General features: G+C 36.4%; 1 protein-coding gene across 1 annotated transcript; it reads right to left on the bottom strand.

Annotated features, from left to right (window-relative positions):
* Nucleotides 1-345: 345 nt before the first annotated feature.
* Nucleotides 346-1,281, bottom strand: LOC102835403 (olfactory receptor 6C2-like). The gene has a single exon (XM_006859383.1). It carries the CDS (start codon nucleotides 1,279-1,281, stop codon nucleotides 346-348), a length of 936 nt encoding a protein of 311 aa, XP_006859445.1.
* Nucleotides 1,282-14,700: the final 13,419 nt, after the last annotated feature.

Below are 14,700 nucleotides of genomic sequence, written 5' to 3'. Positions count from 1 at the left end.
AGGAGAGCAGTTGCTTCATAGGTTAAGCACTGGACTGCAAACCATAAGGCCTGCAGTTTGAGCCCGCCAGTCACTCAGCAGGAGAAAGATGTTTATCTTGCTGTTGTAAATGTCTCTGCTCTTGAAAAGATTTAAAAGTCTTGGAAACCCTATGCATGGTAGAAACCAGCTCCATGGCACTTAACAACAACATCAGTAATTTAAAGCAGTTTTAAATATGTTAAATAAATATGTCAATAAAACTGGATGAGAAATTATTAAGATACAACTATATTAAAATTTTTATCAGAAAAATTGGAGATTATTTATCTTTACATGTATATTCATCAAATACTGTTTTTTATATTACTTCTTTGAGAGAAATGCAATTCTTTTGATTGAGTCAATGAAAGCTTTTTTCACTTGCTTATTTCTTAGGGTGTAAATAAATGGGTTCAACATAGGTGATATAGAAGATATGAGCAAATACACACCTTTATTAAGCGCCACCTCTTCCTTTGTTGATGGTTTGACATACATGAAGATGCAGCTGCCATAGGTAATAGAAACCACAATCATGTGGGACGAACAGGTGGAAAAGGCTTTTTTCCTTTGCTGAACAGAAGGAAATCTTAGAATGGTCATGATGATATAAATATAGGATAGAAGTACACACAAAAGGGTCATGATGAAAGTCAACACAGCACACACTAAAATAACTTTCTCTATAAGCCACGTGTCAGAGCATGAGATCTTTAGGAGGGGGGTGGCATCACAGAAAAAATGATCGATGACATTAGAGTCACAGAATTCCAGGCTTAGACCAAGGCTAAGTGGAGGGATTATGATTAACAAACCAACCGTCCAACAACTGATGAGAAGCCTGTTGCAGACTCTGTTGCTCATGATAGTCATGTAATGCAAGGGTTTACAGATAGCCACGTAGCGGTCAAAGGACATTGTGGCCAGGAGAAAAAATTCCGTTATGCCAAAAAGGTAAGTAAAAAATATTTGAATAGCACAAGCATTATAGGTAATGATTTTGTCACCAGTTGATATGTTGTACAAAAATCTAGGAATGCAAGCAGTTGTGAATGAGATTTCTAAGAAGGAGAAATTTTGTAGAAAAAAGTACATGGCTGTTCTAAGATGGCTATCTATGAGGGTGAGGAGGATAATGGTCAGGTTTCCAGTCACACTCAACAGGTAGGTAAGAAACAGAAAGATGAAAACTAGAACCTTCAGTTGTGGGTCATCAGTCAGTCCCAGCAAGATGAATGTTGTTATTGTACAATTTCTCATCATGGCTTCCTGACTTTTTTCTCGTCTGTATAAAAAATTCAGAAACACTTAAAGAAGTGAAATCAATAATCAGCTCTCAATAGTAGTTAAGCAAGCCAAGGAAATGAACACGACCATCTTAAAGTGATCACTTTCTCTATGTGATCATATAATTTTAAATTGTATACATATAAGTGGTAAATATCTTTTCATGTTTGCTGTATTTTCTAACAGAATAATTTTCTTTGTTCATGATTCTCTTTTCTTATTGTACTATCAATGAGTTCTGAAAGCCTTTGATAAATATTTTATGAGATTTTTAAATTCCAAGGTTACTTGTTATTTTTTGTATGTTTTCTTGAAATTATAGAGTTTTGCACAAGGTACAACCATAGTAGATGAAACTGAGATGATGTGCTGAAGGAAATCTTTGCAACCTAACTATTGTCTCATTATCTCAAGTCATGACCTCTTAGGGCATCTCTGAGATACTAAACTCAATCACTCACATACCTGTCAGTATTAAGTGTTCTAAAAATCTTAGGATATATATATATTTTTTTCTTTTCATTATAGTAGTACATCCATGATACTCAGGTTTTTTTTTTTTTTTTAGTCCTTACAAATTAGGAATTGAAAAAGCAATTCACCTTAATGTGTAACTGGCTCATTTTTGTTTATCTTAACATGCAAATGAATAATGAGAAGAATATCAAATGAGACAATGACATTATCTACGTGAACTTCTTTTACTTGAGATTGATAGTCCTATTTATGTGTGCATCTTTTTGTTGTTATTGTCAAGCTATAATTTAAGGTAAGGTATGTTTTTCTTTCCTTTGTATAAAACACTATTTATATTAACTAATATATAAAAAAGAACACATCCACATTTGTATCCATCTAAGTATAATTCAAGGAGTCCTGGTGTGGCGCTGTGGGTTAATGCGCCAGACTGCAAAGCCATTTGAGCTGCAAGGTCAGCAGTTCAAGTTCACCAGCTGCTCCTTGGAAACCCTACTATATAGGGTCACTATGGGTCGGAACCGACTCTACAGCACTTCACAACAAGTATAAATCAAACAACATATTTCACTCTGCAAATGTTCTACAAAAGAGTCTTTAAAGTGTTACAAAAACAACAACAGAAAAGCAAAGATATCACCTTGAGGACTAAGCACTTGACCTAAGTCATGGTGTTTTCAATTGCCTCAATTGCATACAAAGTTGAACATTGAATAAGGGAGACTAAAGAAGAATTGACACATTTTATTTAAGGCAAAGAAGAATTGCATATGCCATGGACTACTAGAAGAACTAACAAATCTGTCTTGGAAGAATTAAAGCCAGTATGCTCCACAGAAGCAAGGATGGGGAGACTTCAACCCGTGTACTCTTGATATGTTAACAGAAAGAATCAGTCCCTGGAGAAAGATATCATGCTTGGTAAAGTACAGGATCAGTAAAAAAGAGGAAGACTGAGTGAGATGGATTTATACAGTGACTGTAGCGATGGGCACAAGATTTGTATGTATGCACATGATTGGGCAATATTTCTTTTTGTTGTGCAGAGGGTCTACTCAAGTGTGTCAAACAACAACAATAACAAAATTATAATACAATTTCAAAATGATGTGTAAATAAATTTTTGTTTCATTACAGAATGGGGAAACTGGCACTAACAACTATTATTTTATAAAGGCAAATATATTTTTACATAGAATTATATGACCATTTATTACAAAGACAATTGAAAAGGAAAACTTTACTTACTCTTATGGTAGGCAATCATTACTTCAGAGTGGTTGTCTAACAAACCTAGTTTTTAAGGTTAAAATTTATCTGTGGCTTTCTAGTCTATTGTTCATAATTCTAATCTATATTCACATGAGGCCTTGGAAATACATGGACCTCTCTCTTATTAATCACTAAAATTTTAAAGATATTCTTCACAAAGGACTTTAATTATAAACCTATGAAGTACTTTCTTATACTGTCTATATCTGAAAATGAGAACCGGTTCTGAGTATTGAGAATTATCATGAATTCTCTAAGATTATGGTGGTGGTGGTTATGTGCCGTGGAGTCAGTTCTAACTCTGAGATTATAAAGGTGTTGATATGCTGATTTCCCTGGGTTGTTCAAGGTTTATGCAGGTTTGCTATTTGTTTTGGTTAGTAAACCTGTAGCTAAAGGAATAAAATTGTTCTTGGCGTCTCAGTTCGAAAAATCACTGTGGAATCTGTTCTGGAACATCTTGGCAAAATGCCTAAAACACAGTGTGGGATTGGTATTCTCAGAGGACTGAAGTTAAAACAGCTTAGAAATTAAAACAGAGACAATAAGAATCAGATGAGTCAGTATAATTAATTTTGATTTATGTTTATACCACCTAAAGCAGTTTGAAGATCAAAGAATCCTCACTTACTCTTGTGTTTACCTATTATTTGAAAAAATAAAATTCTTTTATCAGTCAGATAAAATGTGTATAATCTTATAGTTTAGGGATAACTATTAAATTTTTGAAAAAGACCCTTTCAGGTTATAATTCAACAAATATATTTCTATGTATTGTATGTAACAACTAGAAACACTTGAACAAAAGGCCTACTACATACAATTGTGAATAAACTGTCTTGCTGTTGTTACTGGTTGCCATCAAGATGATTGGGACTGATGACAACCTCAGGAGTGCAAAGTAGAACTGTACCAGTGGATTTGGAAAGCTGTCACATTTCAAAACAGATTGTCAGACCTCACCCTCAAGGCTTCTCGGGTTGGGCTTCAGGGCCACTCTATTAGTTTGTTTGTTGTTGTTAGGTGTCATCAAGTCGGTATCGACCCATAGTGACCTTATGCACAGCAGAACGAAACACTGCTGGATCCTAACTCAACCTCATTACTGTTGCCACGCTTGAGTCCATCGATGCTCCCTCTTGGCCAATCCATCTCGCTGGAGGTCTTCCTCTTTTTCTCTGACCCTCCACCTTACCAAACATGATAGCCTTCTCCAGCGACTGGTCCCTGCTCACAATATGTCTGAAGTATGAGAGATGAAGTTTGGCTGTCATAGCCTCCAAGGAGCACTCTGGCTGCACTTCTTCCAAAATGGATCTATTGGTTCTTTTGGCAGCCCATGGCACTTTCAATATTCTCCTCCAACACCATAACTCAAAAGCATCAATTCTTCTACAGTCTTCCTTATTCACTGTCCAGCTTTCACATGCATATGAGGTTATTGAAAATACCATGGCTTTTGTCAGGCACACCTTAGTCCTCAAAATGACATCTTTGCTGGTGAACACTTTAAAGAGACAACCACGTAGTTGTCAGCTTCAAAGTGGCCGAACCAGTCCATTTCAGCTTACTAATGCCTAAGATATCAATGTTTATGAGCGCTTAAATATTTGCACCATCAACGTATGTTGTTGTCATTTATTGCCGTTGAGTCACTACTAACTCATACGATCCTTTGTTGGGTTTCAGAGGAGTGGTTGGTGTGTTTGAATCACTGACCTTGCGAATAATTGTCCAGTGTTTATCCTATAGCACCACACTAAGACTATCAAGGTATGTTGTTGTTGTTAAGTGCCATTGAGTTAATTCTGACCCATATTGGCCCTTTATAAGGTTTCTGAGGAGCTCCTGGTGAGCTTGAACCTCCAACCTTGCAGTTCAAACCAACCTTGCAGTCCAGCATATTAACCCACAGCGCCATATCAGGACTCTGACTGTCGCATTTTTTTCGCTGGTGACTTTCACTCTCGGGGTGTCTAAAGACTTAGTTCCACCACGTCACCGTTTCTCAGTCCTCCAATGAGCATTCACTTGTTTTTATGTGCCGTAGAGTCGGTTCTGACTCATAGCGACCCTGTACAGGATTTCTGAGACTATAAATCTTTACGGGAGCAGAAAGCCTCATCTTTCTCCCATGGAACAGCTGGTGGTTTCGAACTGCTGACCGTGAGAGTAGCAGCCGGATTCATAACAACTATGCTACCAGAGCTCCGTAGAAGCTCTTTTTGGCAAAACGAAAATATACTTCAGAAAGAAATGTGGGCTTGTCTGTGTGAGTGGAGAAGACCTGGTAGAATTGGGGAGCATAGATTAAGTCAAAGCTACTGCAAAGTCAGTGTGAATCACAAGGTCAGAGGTTCAAGCTCATCAGTTGCTCCTCAGAAGCCCTATACAGAGTAGCTATGGGTTGGGGCCAATTTGATGGCACTTCACAACAGCAGTGGAAAATGGGGATAAAAATATATGCAAGTAAATAAAATCACAGCTAGCCATGCATTCATTACTAATCATAACATATAATACACTGAGAGGTATAACTAACTCAACTATCAGTATCTGAGTATTGAGAAAAGCAGCTTTCTGAAACTCAGTTTCCCCATAATGTCTTAGAAACCATATGTGCATGTGTGTGGGGGAGTGGTTTGCATTTCTTTGATCTCTTTTAAGGAATTATCAGAAATATATTAAATGGTACATTCTTAAATCTTAGTCAATGATAACTATGATCATCATTGTTTTTAATACATGTTTTCCAGGACACTGATATTAAATATTAATTTCTATCTCTAATTTGTAGTAAGTTACATTATGCTATTCTTTTCTATTTAGTTTGTAGTCTAAAGTATGCAGTTATTTTTATCTCTTTTAGCCTTTTCCAGTTTAAATAGGAGTTATCCTTTCTGTTATTTATTTTACTATAGATGCTGTTGATTTTACTAATGTTTATTTTTTCAGTGATCAAAATGGACTATAAGATACTATTTTAAATCAGAAATTGTAATATGTGGCATGTACTCTGAGGGACGGAGGAAGCATGGGTAAAATACCCATAGAAATATTATCTCTTTAAGTGCAGAACGAAATGAAAAACATTTCTAGAAGAGGTGGTAGTGGTGGTGGTTGTATGCTGTCTATTCAATTTCAGCTCATAGCGACCCATAATAGGGTTTCCAAGGCTGCATATCTTTACAGGAGCAGAAAATCATCTTTCTTCCATGCACTGGCTGGTGGATCTAAACTGTTAACCTTGCTGTTAGCAGCTCAGTTCATAACCCACTTCTCTACCATGGTTAACAATTCCTATTCCAAAGGGAAGATATGAATAACACACAAAAATTGATTCTGCTGTGATGCTACCTGTATCAATTTTTTGTGTGTTATTCACAACTTCCCTTTTTTTGAGATTCGATATCCCATTGATTAGTTGATTTTATTAATCCTTTCAAAGAACCAACATCATGTCTTGTTGATTCTTCTTATTATTTTTCTGTTTCCTGTTTTGTTTATTGGTATCTAATATTTACCATTTATTTTCTTCTGGTGGCAGTGGGCTTATTTTGCTGCTCTTTTACTAATTCTTGATGTTGTTAGGTTAATGTGTTGATTTGGGTTCTTTCTTCTTTTGAGATGTATGTATTTATTGCTATAAATTGCCCTCTAAGAACTGCTTTAACTGTGTCTTGTAGGTTTGGGAATGTTGTATTTCATTCTCATTTGATTCAAGAATATTTTTTATTTCATTTTTAAATTTTTCTCTATCATCCAGTAGCTTTTGAGCAGGGTATTATTCAATTTATTGATTTCTAATTTTATATCAATATGATTTGAGAATATTCTTTGCACTATTTCAGTGTTTTAAAGTTTATTGAGGCTTGCTTTGCTGTGTAACATATGGTCTATTCTAGAGAATGCTGCATATGCACTGGAAAAGGATGAATATAGTGGTGTTATTGGGTTGAGTGTTCTGTATAAGTCTATGAGGTTAAGTTGTTTAATGGTGTACTAAAATCTGCTGCTATTAGTGTAGGACTTTTTCTTTCTTCAGATCTATTAAGAGTTTGATTTGTGTGCCTTTTACAGGGAGTATACTATGTTTCTTATTGTTATGTCCTCTTGTTCAATTGACCTTTTAACCATGAAATAATGTCCTTCTTTGGCCCTAATGCTGGTTATTTGCATTAGTGTCTATTTTACCAGAGACTGATATTGCCACTCCTGCTCATTTTTTATAGCCTTTGCTTTATGTATTTTTTTCCAGCCTTTGTTTTTCAGTCTATTATTCTGTGTGTCTTGAGGACAGCATATTAAAGGATCCTGTTTTCTTACGAATTATGCTACTCTGTTTCTTGACTGCTGTATTTAATCCATTGACATTCAGTGTAATTATCAGGTATGAATTGACTGCCATCAGTGTTGTTTTTTGGTAGTACTACTGGATTCTTTGTTCCATATGTTTTTCTGTGCTGAGTTCATTTGGTGTGTGTGCTTTCTTATAATTTCTTCATTGCTGTTGTTTTAATGTTTACTAAATCTTTATGGTTTTCCTTTTTCTTGTTTTAATGTGCAGGTGTATTAAATTTCTATGAGGTCACCCTGCAGTTTGTTAATTTCCCCCTAGTTTAAAGCAGTCTGTTTTATCTTTAAATTTACTTGGCATCCTCACCAGTTGTTAAGTTCTATAACTGCACTTTTCGCTCTTTTTACTTTGCAGCTGTCTTTATTATAAATTGATATCTCTGGTTCTTATGTTCAGTCCTGTAGGTTTATTTTGCTTTACTTCTATATCATTGGAGATCTGGTGTGGTGCTATAGGGTAACCACTTGACCACAAGGTTCATTTGAACCTCAAGGTTGGTGGTTCAAACTCACCATTCCTTCATGGAGAACCCTACACAGGATCACTGTGATTTGGAACTGACTTGATGGCACTTAACAACAATAACAATATCAAAGGAGCCCTGGTAGGGTAGTGGATTATTACCTGGACTGCTAAATGCAAGGGTAGTATTTTGTATCTATCAGTCACTCCATGGAAGAAAGATGAGGTTTTCTGCTCACATGAAGATTTACAACTTCAGATATCCTATACAGGGTCGCTATGAGTTGCAACCAGTTCAGTGGCCACAACTAACCAACCAACTTCTATATCTGGGTTAAGTTTTGGGTGGTATTGCTGTGGTATGTAAATGTTGGGTTGTTGTCTACTGTTGTCGATTCTCAGACCAAAGAACCTCCTTTACTTTTTTTGATAAAATTGATCTGGTTATCACAAATTTCTTTAATTTCTGTTTATCTGAAAATGTCCTAAAATTGCCATTATATTTGAGGTACAGATTTGCTGGGTACATGATCCTTGATTGGTAACTACTTATTTCAGAGTCATTGTTCCATGGTTTCTGCTGAAAAATCAGAGCTTAGTCTTACTGGCTCTCTTTGTAGGTAATTTGATTTTTTCCCAAGCTTCATTCAGGATTTTTTCCTTGACTTTGACTTTAGAGTCTGATTATGATATACCTTGATCATTTTCTTTTGGGATCTATCCTGCGTGGAGTTTCTTCAGCAGTTTGAATGCTTATCTTCTTGTTCTTCATAATGTTAGGGAAGTTTTCTTCCAACAACTGCTTGACTATTTCTTGTGTGATTTTCTTTGTCTTTGCCTGTTTAAAAATTGTAATTATCTGTACGTCATTCCTTTTCATGGCGTCCCACATAAGTATTGACTTTCTTTGGATTTTTGCTTACCTTTTATAATTGTTCTTCTAGCATACTAATTTAAAAAGATTTGTCTTCAAGTTCACATATTCAGGCTTCCATTGATTTAACTCTACTCCTTTTTCCTCTCACTAAATCATCCATTTATAAAATCATAGCTTAATATTCTAGTTTTCTGTTTGCAGAATTTGTATTGTCCCCAATATTTTATCTATTTTGTTTGTTCATTCTTGTAGTGTTTTCTTGAATTCTTCTTGCTTTCTTCAACCTTCTCTCAGTCTATTGAAGGTACCTAAATATCATTATTTTGAATGATTTCTCAGGTGATTCCAATGCCTTTTTCTTCCTCACACATGTTTTCTGTCTTCCTCTTGGTTGGTCACTTGTTTGAGCTGTTCTCTCTTATTTCTTCATGTGAACAAAAATTGTCTGTTGTCTCTGAGTCCTTGCATGTTGTTGTATTTGTATTTAATTGATGATGTATGTTGTGTGTCTTTAGGTAGTTAGCAACTGCCTCTTGGCAGGTATGATTAGAGAATGGATGCTTGTACACAGTTCATTGTTTACTCCTTACATAGATCAGTTTAGTGTGACTTTGGCTTTTATTGGCTAGTATTGGCTCTTTCCCAGTGGGTGGAGCTGCAGACCATATGGTTGAGTCTGGGTTGTATAGCCATGGTTTCTGTCTCTTGTTGAGTGGGGCAAGAAGAGAAAACACAGACATAAGAGAAAAATAAACAAAAAACAACCCATCATGCAAACAAATGTAAGAAAGAAGAAAATAATGCAGAAGAAAACAGAAAAATGAAAACAAAACAGGCAGCATCTTGAGAAAAATAATATAGTAACAAAAAAGAGAAAAAGTGAGCGAGAACAAAAAAATGGGAAGAGAAAAACAGAAAGAGGGATGGATAAAAGAGAAAGAGACTGGAGAGTACTAAAGGAAAATACATAGCAAAAAATAAAAAAGAAAGAAAGGAAAGCAATAATCAGGGGGAAGAAAAATGGTAGAAAAGAAGAAACACTGAAAGTGAAGGTTGATATTGTTGTTAGGTGCCTTTGAGTCAGTTCTGACTCATAAAAACCCTATGTGCAACAGGATGAAACATTAACTGGTCCTTTACCATCCTCACAATTGCTGTGTTTGAGACCATTGCTGCTGTCACTATGCCAATCTATCTGGTTGGGGATCTTCCTCTTTTTTGCTAACCATCACATTACCAAGATGTCCTTTTCCAGGAACTGGAACCTCTTGATGACATTTCTGAAGTCTGAGCTATCATGGCTTCTAAGGAGCCTTCTGGCTGCATTCCGGCAGTCCATGGTACTTTCAGTATTCTTTTCCAACACATTATTCAAATGCATAAATTCTTTTACGGTTTTCTTTATGCATTGTCCAAATTTCACAGGCATATGAGACTGTTGAAAATACCAGGGTTTGGGTCAGGAGTACTTTAGTTTAGTTCAAGACATTGTCATCTTTGGTATTAAACAATGTTGTAAATCTTGTATAGCAGATTTGCCTGATGCAATATGTCATTTGATTTTTTGACTGCTGCTTTTATGAGAGTTGATTGTGGATCCAAGCAAAATGAAGTCTTTGGCAACTGCAATTGTTTCCACATTAGTCTTGATGTGACTTATTGGTCCAGTTGTGATGATTTTTGCTTCCTTTACATTGAAGTCAATCCATGTTGAAGGTTGTAGTTTCTGATTTTCACCAGCAAGTATTTTAAGTCCTCTTTACTTTCAACAAGCAAGACTGTATCATCTCTACAACATCAGACATTCGGCTATTCTCCGTGACCCGCATGGAGAGATTAAACCTCAGTAGGGGTGATGGGAGATTAGAATAAAAAGGAAGACACAAGACACAAAGGAAAATAAGCAGTAGACCACCGGCTCAGCCACTCCCAACACATTCTCCATATTACAGGTTGCTGATGAGTCTTCTTCCAATCCTGATGAGACAATTCTTTTTCACATAATCCAGCTTTTGGATTATTTGTTCAGCACAGAGATTGAATAAATATAGTGAAAGAATACCACATTGTCACAAGCCTTTCCTAATTTTAAACTATTCAGTGTCTTCTTGTTCTGATTGAATGACTGCCTCTTGGTCATTGTGCAGATTCCTCATAAGTAAAATTAAGTATTTTGGATTACCTATTTTTCATAATGTTATATCCATAGTTTGTTATTATCCAAACAGTTGAATGTCTTTGTATAGTCAATAAAACACAAGCAAACATCTTTCTTATAGTCTCTGCTTTCAGTCAAGACCCATGTGACATCAACAATGATATTTGCAGTTCTATGTCCTCTTCTGAATCTGGCTTAATTTCTGGCAGTTCCCTGTCAGTGTACTGTTGCGGCTGTTTTCTTTATTATTTTTTTTAAATTATCTTCAGCACAGTTTTATTTGAAAGTGATATTACTGATATTCTCTGATTATTTCAGCTTTCCTTTGGGCCACCTCTCTTTGAAATGGGCACAAATATGGATATCTTCCAGTCAGTTGACCAGATAATTATCTTCTTGGCATAAATAAATGAGCACCACCAGTGCTGCATCAGTTTGTTGAAAGATTTAAATTTATATTCCATCTGTTCTTGGAGCCTTGTTTTTCACCAATGTCTTCAGTTCTGCTTGGACTTCCTCCCTCAGTACCATTGGTTCTTGATCATATACTATGTCTTGAAATGGTTGAACATAGACCATTTATATTTAGTACAGTGACTTTTTGTTTTCCTTCCAACTTATTCTGATGCTTTCTGCATCATTCAGTATTTTGTTCATTGTTATTGTTGCTGTTACATGCCACCAAGTCAGTACCTATTCATAGCAACTTTATGCACAACAGAATGAAACACTGACCAGTCCTGCACCAATCTCACAATGGTTGCTATGCTTGAGCCCATTGCTGCTGCCATTGTGCCAATGAATCTTGTTGGGGTTCTTCCTCTTTTGGGCTGACCTTCCACTTTACCAAGCATGATGTCCTTCTGCAGGGACTTGGTTTTTTCCATAGAAATTTTCAATATTGCAAGTCGAAGCTTGGATTTTTCTTCAATTCTTTCTGCTTGGGAAATGCTGAGTGTGTTATTCCATTTGGGTTTTCTAACTTCAGGTCTTTATACAATTCATTGTATTAGTTGACTTTGTCTTTTTGAACTGCCCTTTAAAATTTCTGTTCAGCACTTTTAAGTCATCGTTTCATTGTTTCTTCCATTTGATTTAGCATCTCTATACTGGAGAGCAAGTTTCAGCGTCTCTTCTGACATCCATTTTCATCTTGTCTTTCCTTCCTGTCTTTTTAATGACCTTTTGCTTTCTTCCTGTTTAATGTTCTTGATATCTTCCCACAGTTCTTCTTGTCTTTGGTCATAAGAGTATAATGCATAAAATCTGTTTTTGACATGGTTTTTAAAATCAGGTAGTATATGTTCAAAGTTATATTTGGCTTTTGTGGACTTGTTTGATCATCTTAAGCTTTTGTCTGAATTTGCATATCTGCAATGATAATCTGTTACATAGACCTTCATTTGGGGATGGAGCAGAATTCAAAATGAGGAGAAACAGCTACGAATACCCATTTATAATTGAAACATGGAATGTACAAACTTTGAATCCAGGAAAATTAGAAGTTGTGAAAACTGAAATTAAACACAAAAAGATCAATATCCTAGGTATTATTGAACTCAAATGGATTGTAATGGTCATTTTGAATCTGACAATCATATGGTTTACTATGCTGGGAACAACAAATTCAAGAGGAATGGCATAGCATTCATCATCAAAAATAACATTTCAAGATCTATTTTGAAGTACAACATTGTCTGCTATAGGATAATATCCATGTGTTTACATGAAGACCAGTTAATATCACTCTTGTTCAAATTTATGCACCTAAAATTGCCACAGAGATAAAAACTACTCGAATTCCAAATGCAATGCACCGAGGGACCTACGGGAGACCACAGTCAAGCATGGCTGAGGTCTCGAACGATAGTCCTCATGGGTTTTTATTGAAGCGGGCAAACAGGAGCAAGGGAAGATGTGAGAAAGTGGAATTGCATTCCTTCTGAGTAGGGAGTGGAGGGGAAGGGACATGCTGACCTTAACAAGAAGTTTTTTTGTGCATTCTGCAAGATTAACTGCAGGTGCTGTCAAACTGTGTCCACTGTATCCAGCACATATTGTTTTCAGTATGGACACCAGCATGCTCTCTGGTTTTCAACAGAAAACCACCCCACTGGCTGTTGCCTGAAACCCTGGTTATGGCCTAATTCCAAGAATCCCTACATAACACTAAGGACATTGATGATGAAATTGAAAAATTCTATTAAATCCTTCAGTATGAAATTGATAAAAAATGAAATCAAGATGCATTAATAATTATTGGTGATTGGAATGCAATGTTGGAATCAAAGAAGAAAGATCAAAGGATCAGTAGTTGCAAAATATGGCCCAGGTGATAGAAATTATGTTGGAGATAGCACTATATAATTTTATAAGACCAATGATTTACTCAGTGCCCAAAGCTTAGTTGGGGATAGCTGGTCAAGAGAGTTATCACAAGTCTAGACCTGGTCAGTAGTGTCTCTACAAGTCTGGTCAGGGATTACCTGAATCCAGGGCCAGAGTTGGGGCAGACAGCACCCAACTCACATTGCTGTGGTTCACAACTGCATGGGTCACCACTTTGTGGCTCTGAGCACCTGGAGAACAAGAATTCACTGGGGTGGATGTGGGTCATGGTTGGCCATGCCTCAGGTCACTAGGGTAATATGGGGAACAAGAAAATAATCACACCTGTCTTGCCATCTCTGCACTGTCAAGTTACATGTTCTTCCAAAGTCACTTGCAAAAGTTCAAGATGGCTGTACTGCATCTTGCTTGCCAACACATCGCACTTATCTCCTTTTTCTTATAACATTTCTTCAGCTTCTTCTCCCAGTGAAGGCTAGTCCGGGGCTGGTGAATACCGGCTTTGCCAGTCTTACTTGCTGCCAGTCATTTATATGCTCTGTACTTCCAAGTTCCTGTCTGCTTCCAAAAGCCACTCACAAAACATCAAGATAGCCAAACAGCTGACATGGTACACCTGCTGGTCTCCTTTTTTGCCACGTCTGTTCATCTTCTTCTCCTAGTAAACATTCAATCCACTTCTCTATAACTTCATCAGAAACTCAGGGTTCCATGACCATCTGCTTCATTGTTGTTTTCATTTTTATATTCTGTTGTATAATCTGATTTTCTATATGTATTCAGATTTCATTATATTAGAATGTGTTCTTTTCTGTGTGCATAGAATGCTAGTTTTATGATCACATCTCAATATCTGTTTCATGCTTGCCCCTCTTTGTCCTAAAAAAGACTATTTCATTTTCCACTTTATTGTAAATTTCCATTGAAAATGCTAGCTTAAGTTCATTCACATGCTAATAATTCCTTTGGTAATATTATGCACAGTTTACAGTTTTCAGATTTTTAAAAAAAGTACTCTTGCAGTTTATCTTACTATTTCTTGAGAATAGTGGTGAAAAATATATGGGTAAAAATTAAGCATGTGGGTGTGTTTGTCTGCAAAATTGGTGGTTACGAATCGGGCTGTGAACCTTAAGGTCAGTGGTTCGAAACTACCAGCTGCTCCGCGGGAGAAAGATGAGGCTTTCTACTCCCATAAAGATTTACACCCTCGGAAACCCTGTACAGGGTGGCTATGAGTCGGAACCGACTCGACGGCACTTAACAACAACAACAAGTTTGGAGTAAGATCTGATTTGTTTCCATGGAAAATCTCTTAGTGAGAGATGTCACCTAGAACAAATGTTTCATAAAGAGGGAACATAATGAACAAGTTAGAATATGTTTTAGTTGCAAGGTCAATAAGGTTTGGACACTTAATCTGAGTATGAATTTAAAGAT

This window comes from Chrysochloris asiatica, unplaced genomic scaffold (assembly GCF_000296735.1).
Source record: "Chrysochloris asiatica unplaced genomic scaffold, ChrAsi1.0 scaffold00033, whole genome shotgun sequence".
Taxonomy (NCBI): Eukaryota; Metazoa; Chordata; class Mammalia; order Afrosoricida; family Chrysochloridae; genus Chrysochloris; species Chrysochloris asiatica.
The sequence above is the reverse complement of the archived record's forward strand: the minus strand, read 5'-3'. Positions and strand labels throughout refer to the sequence as shown.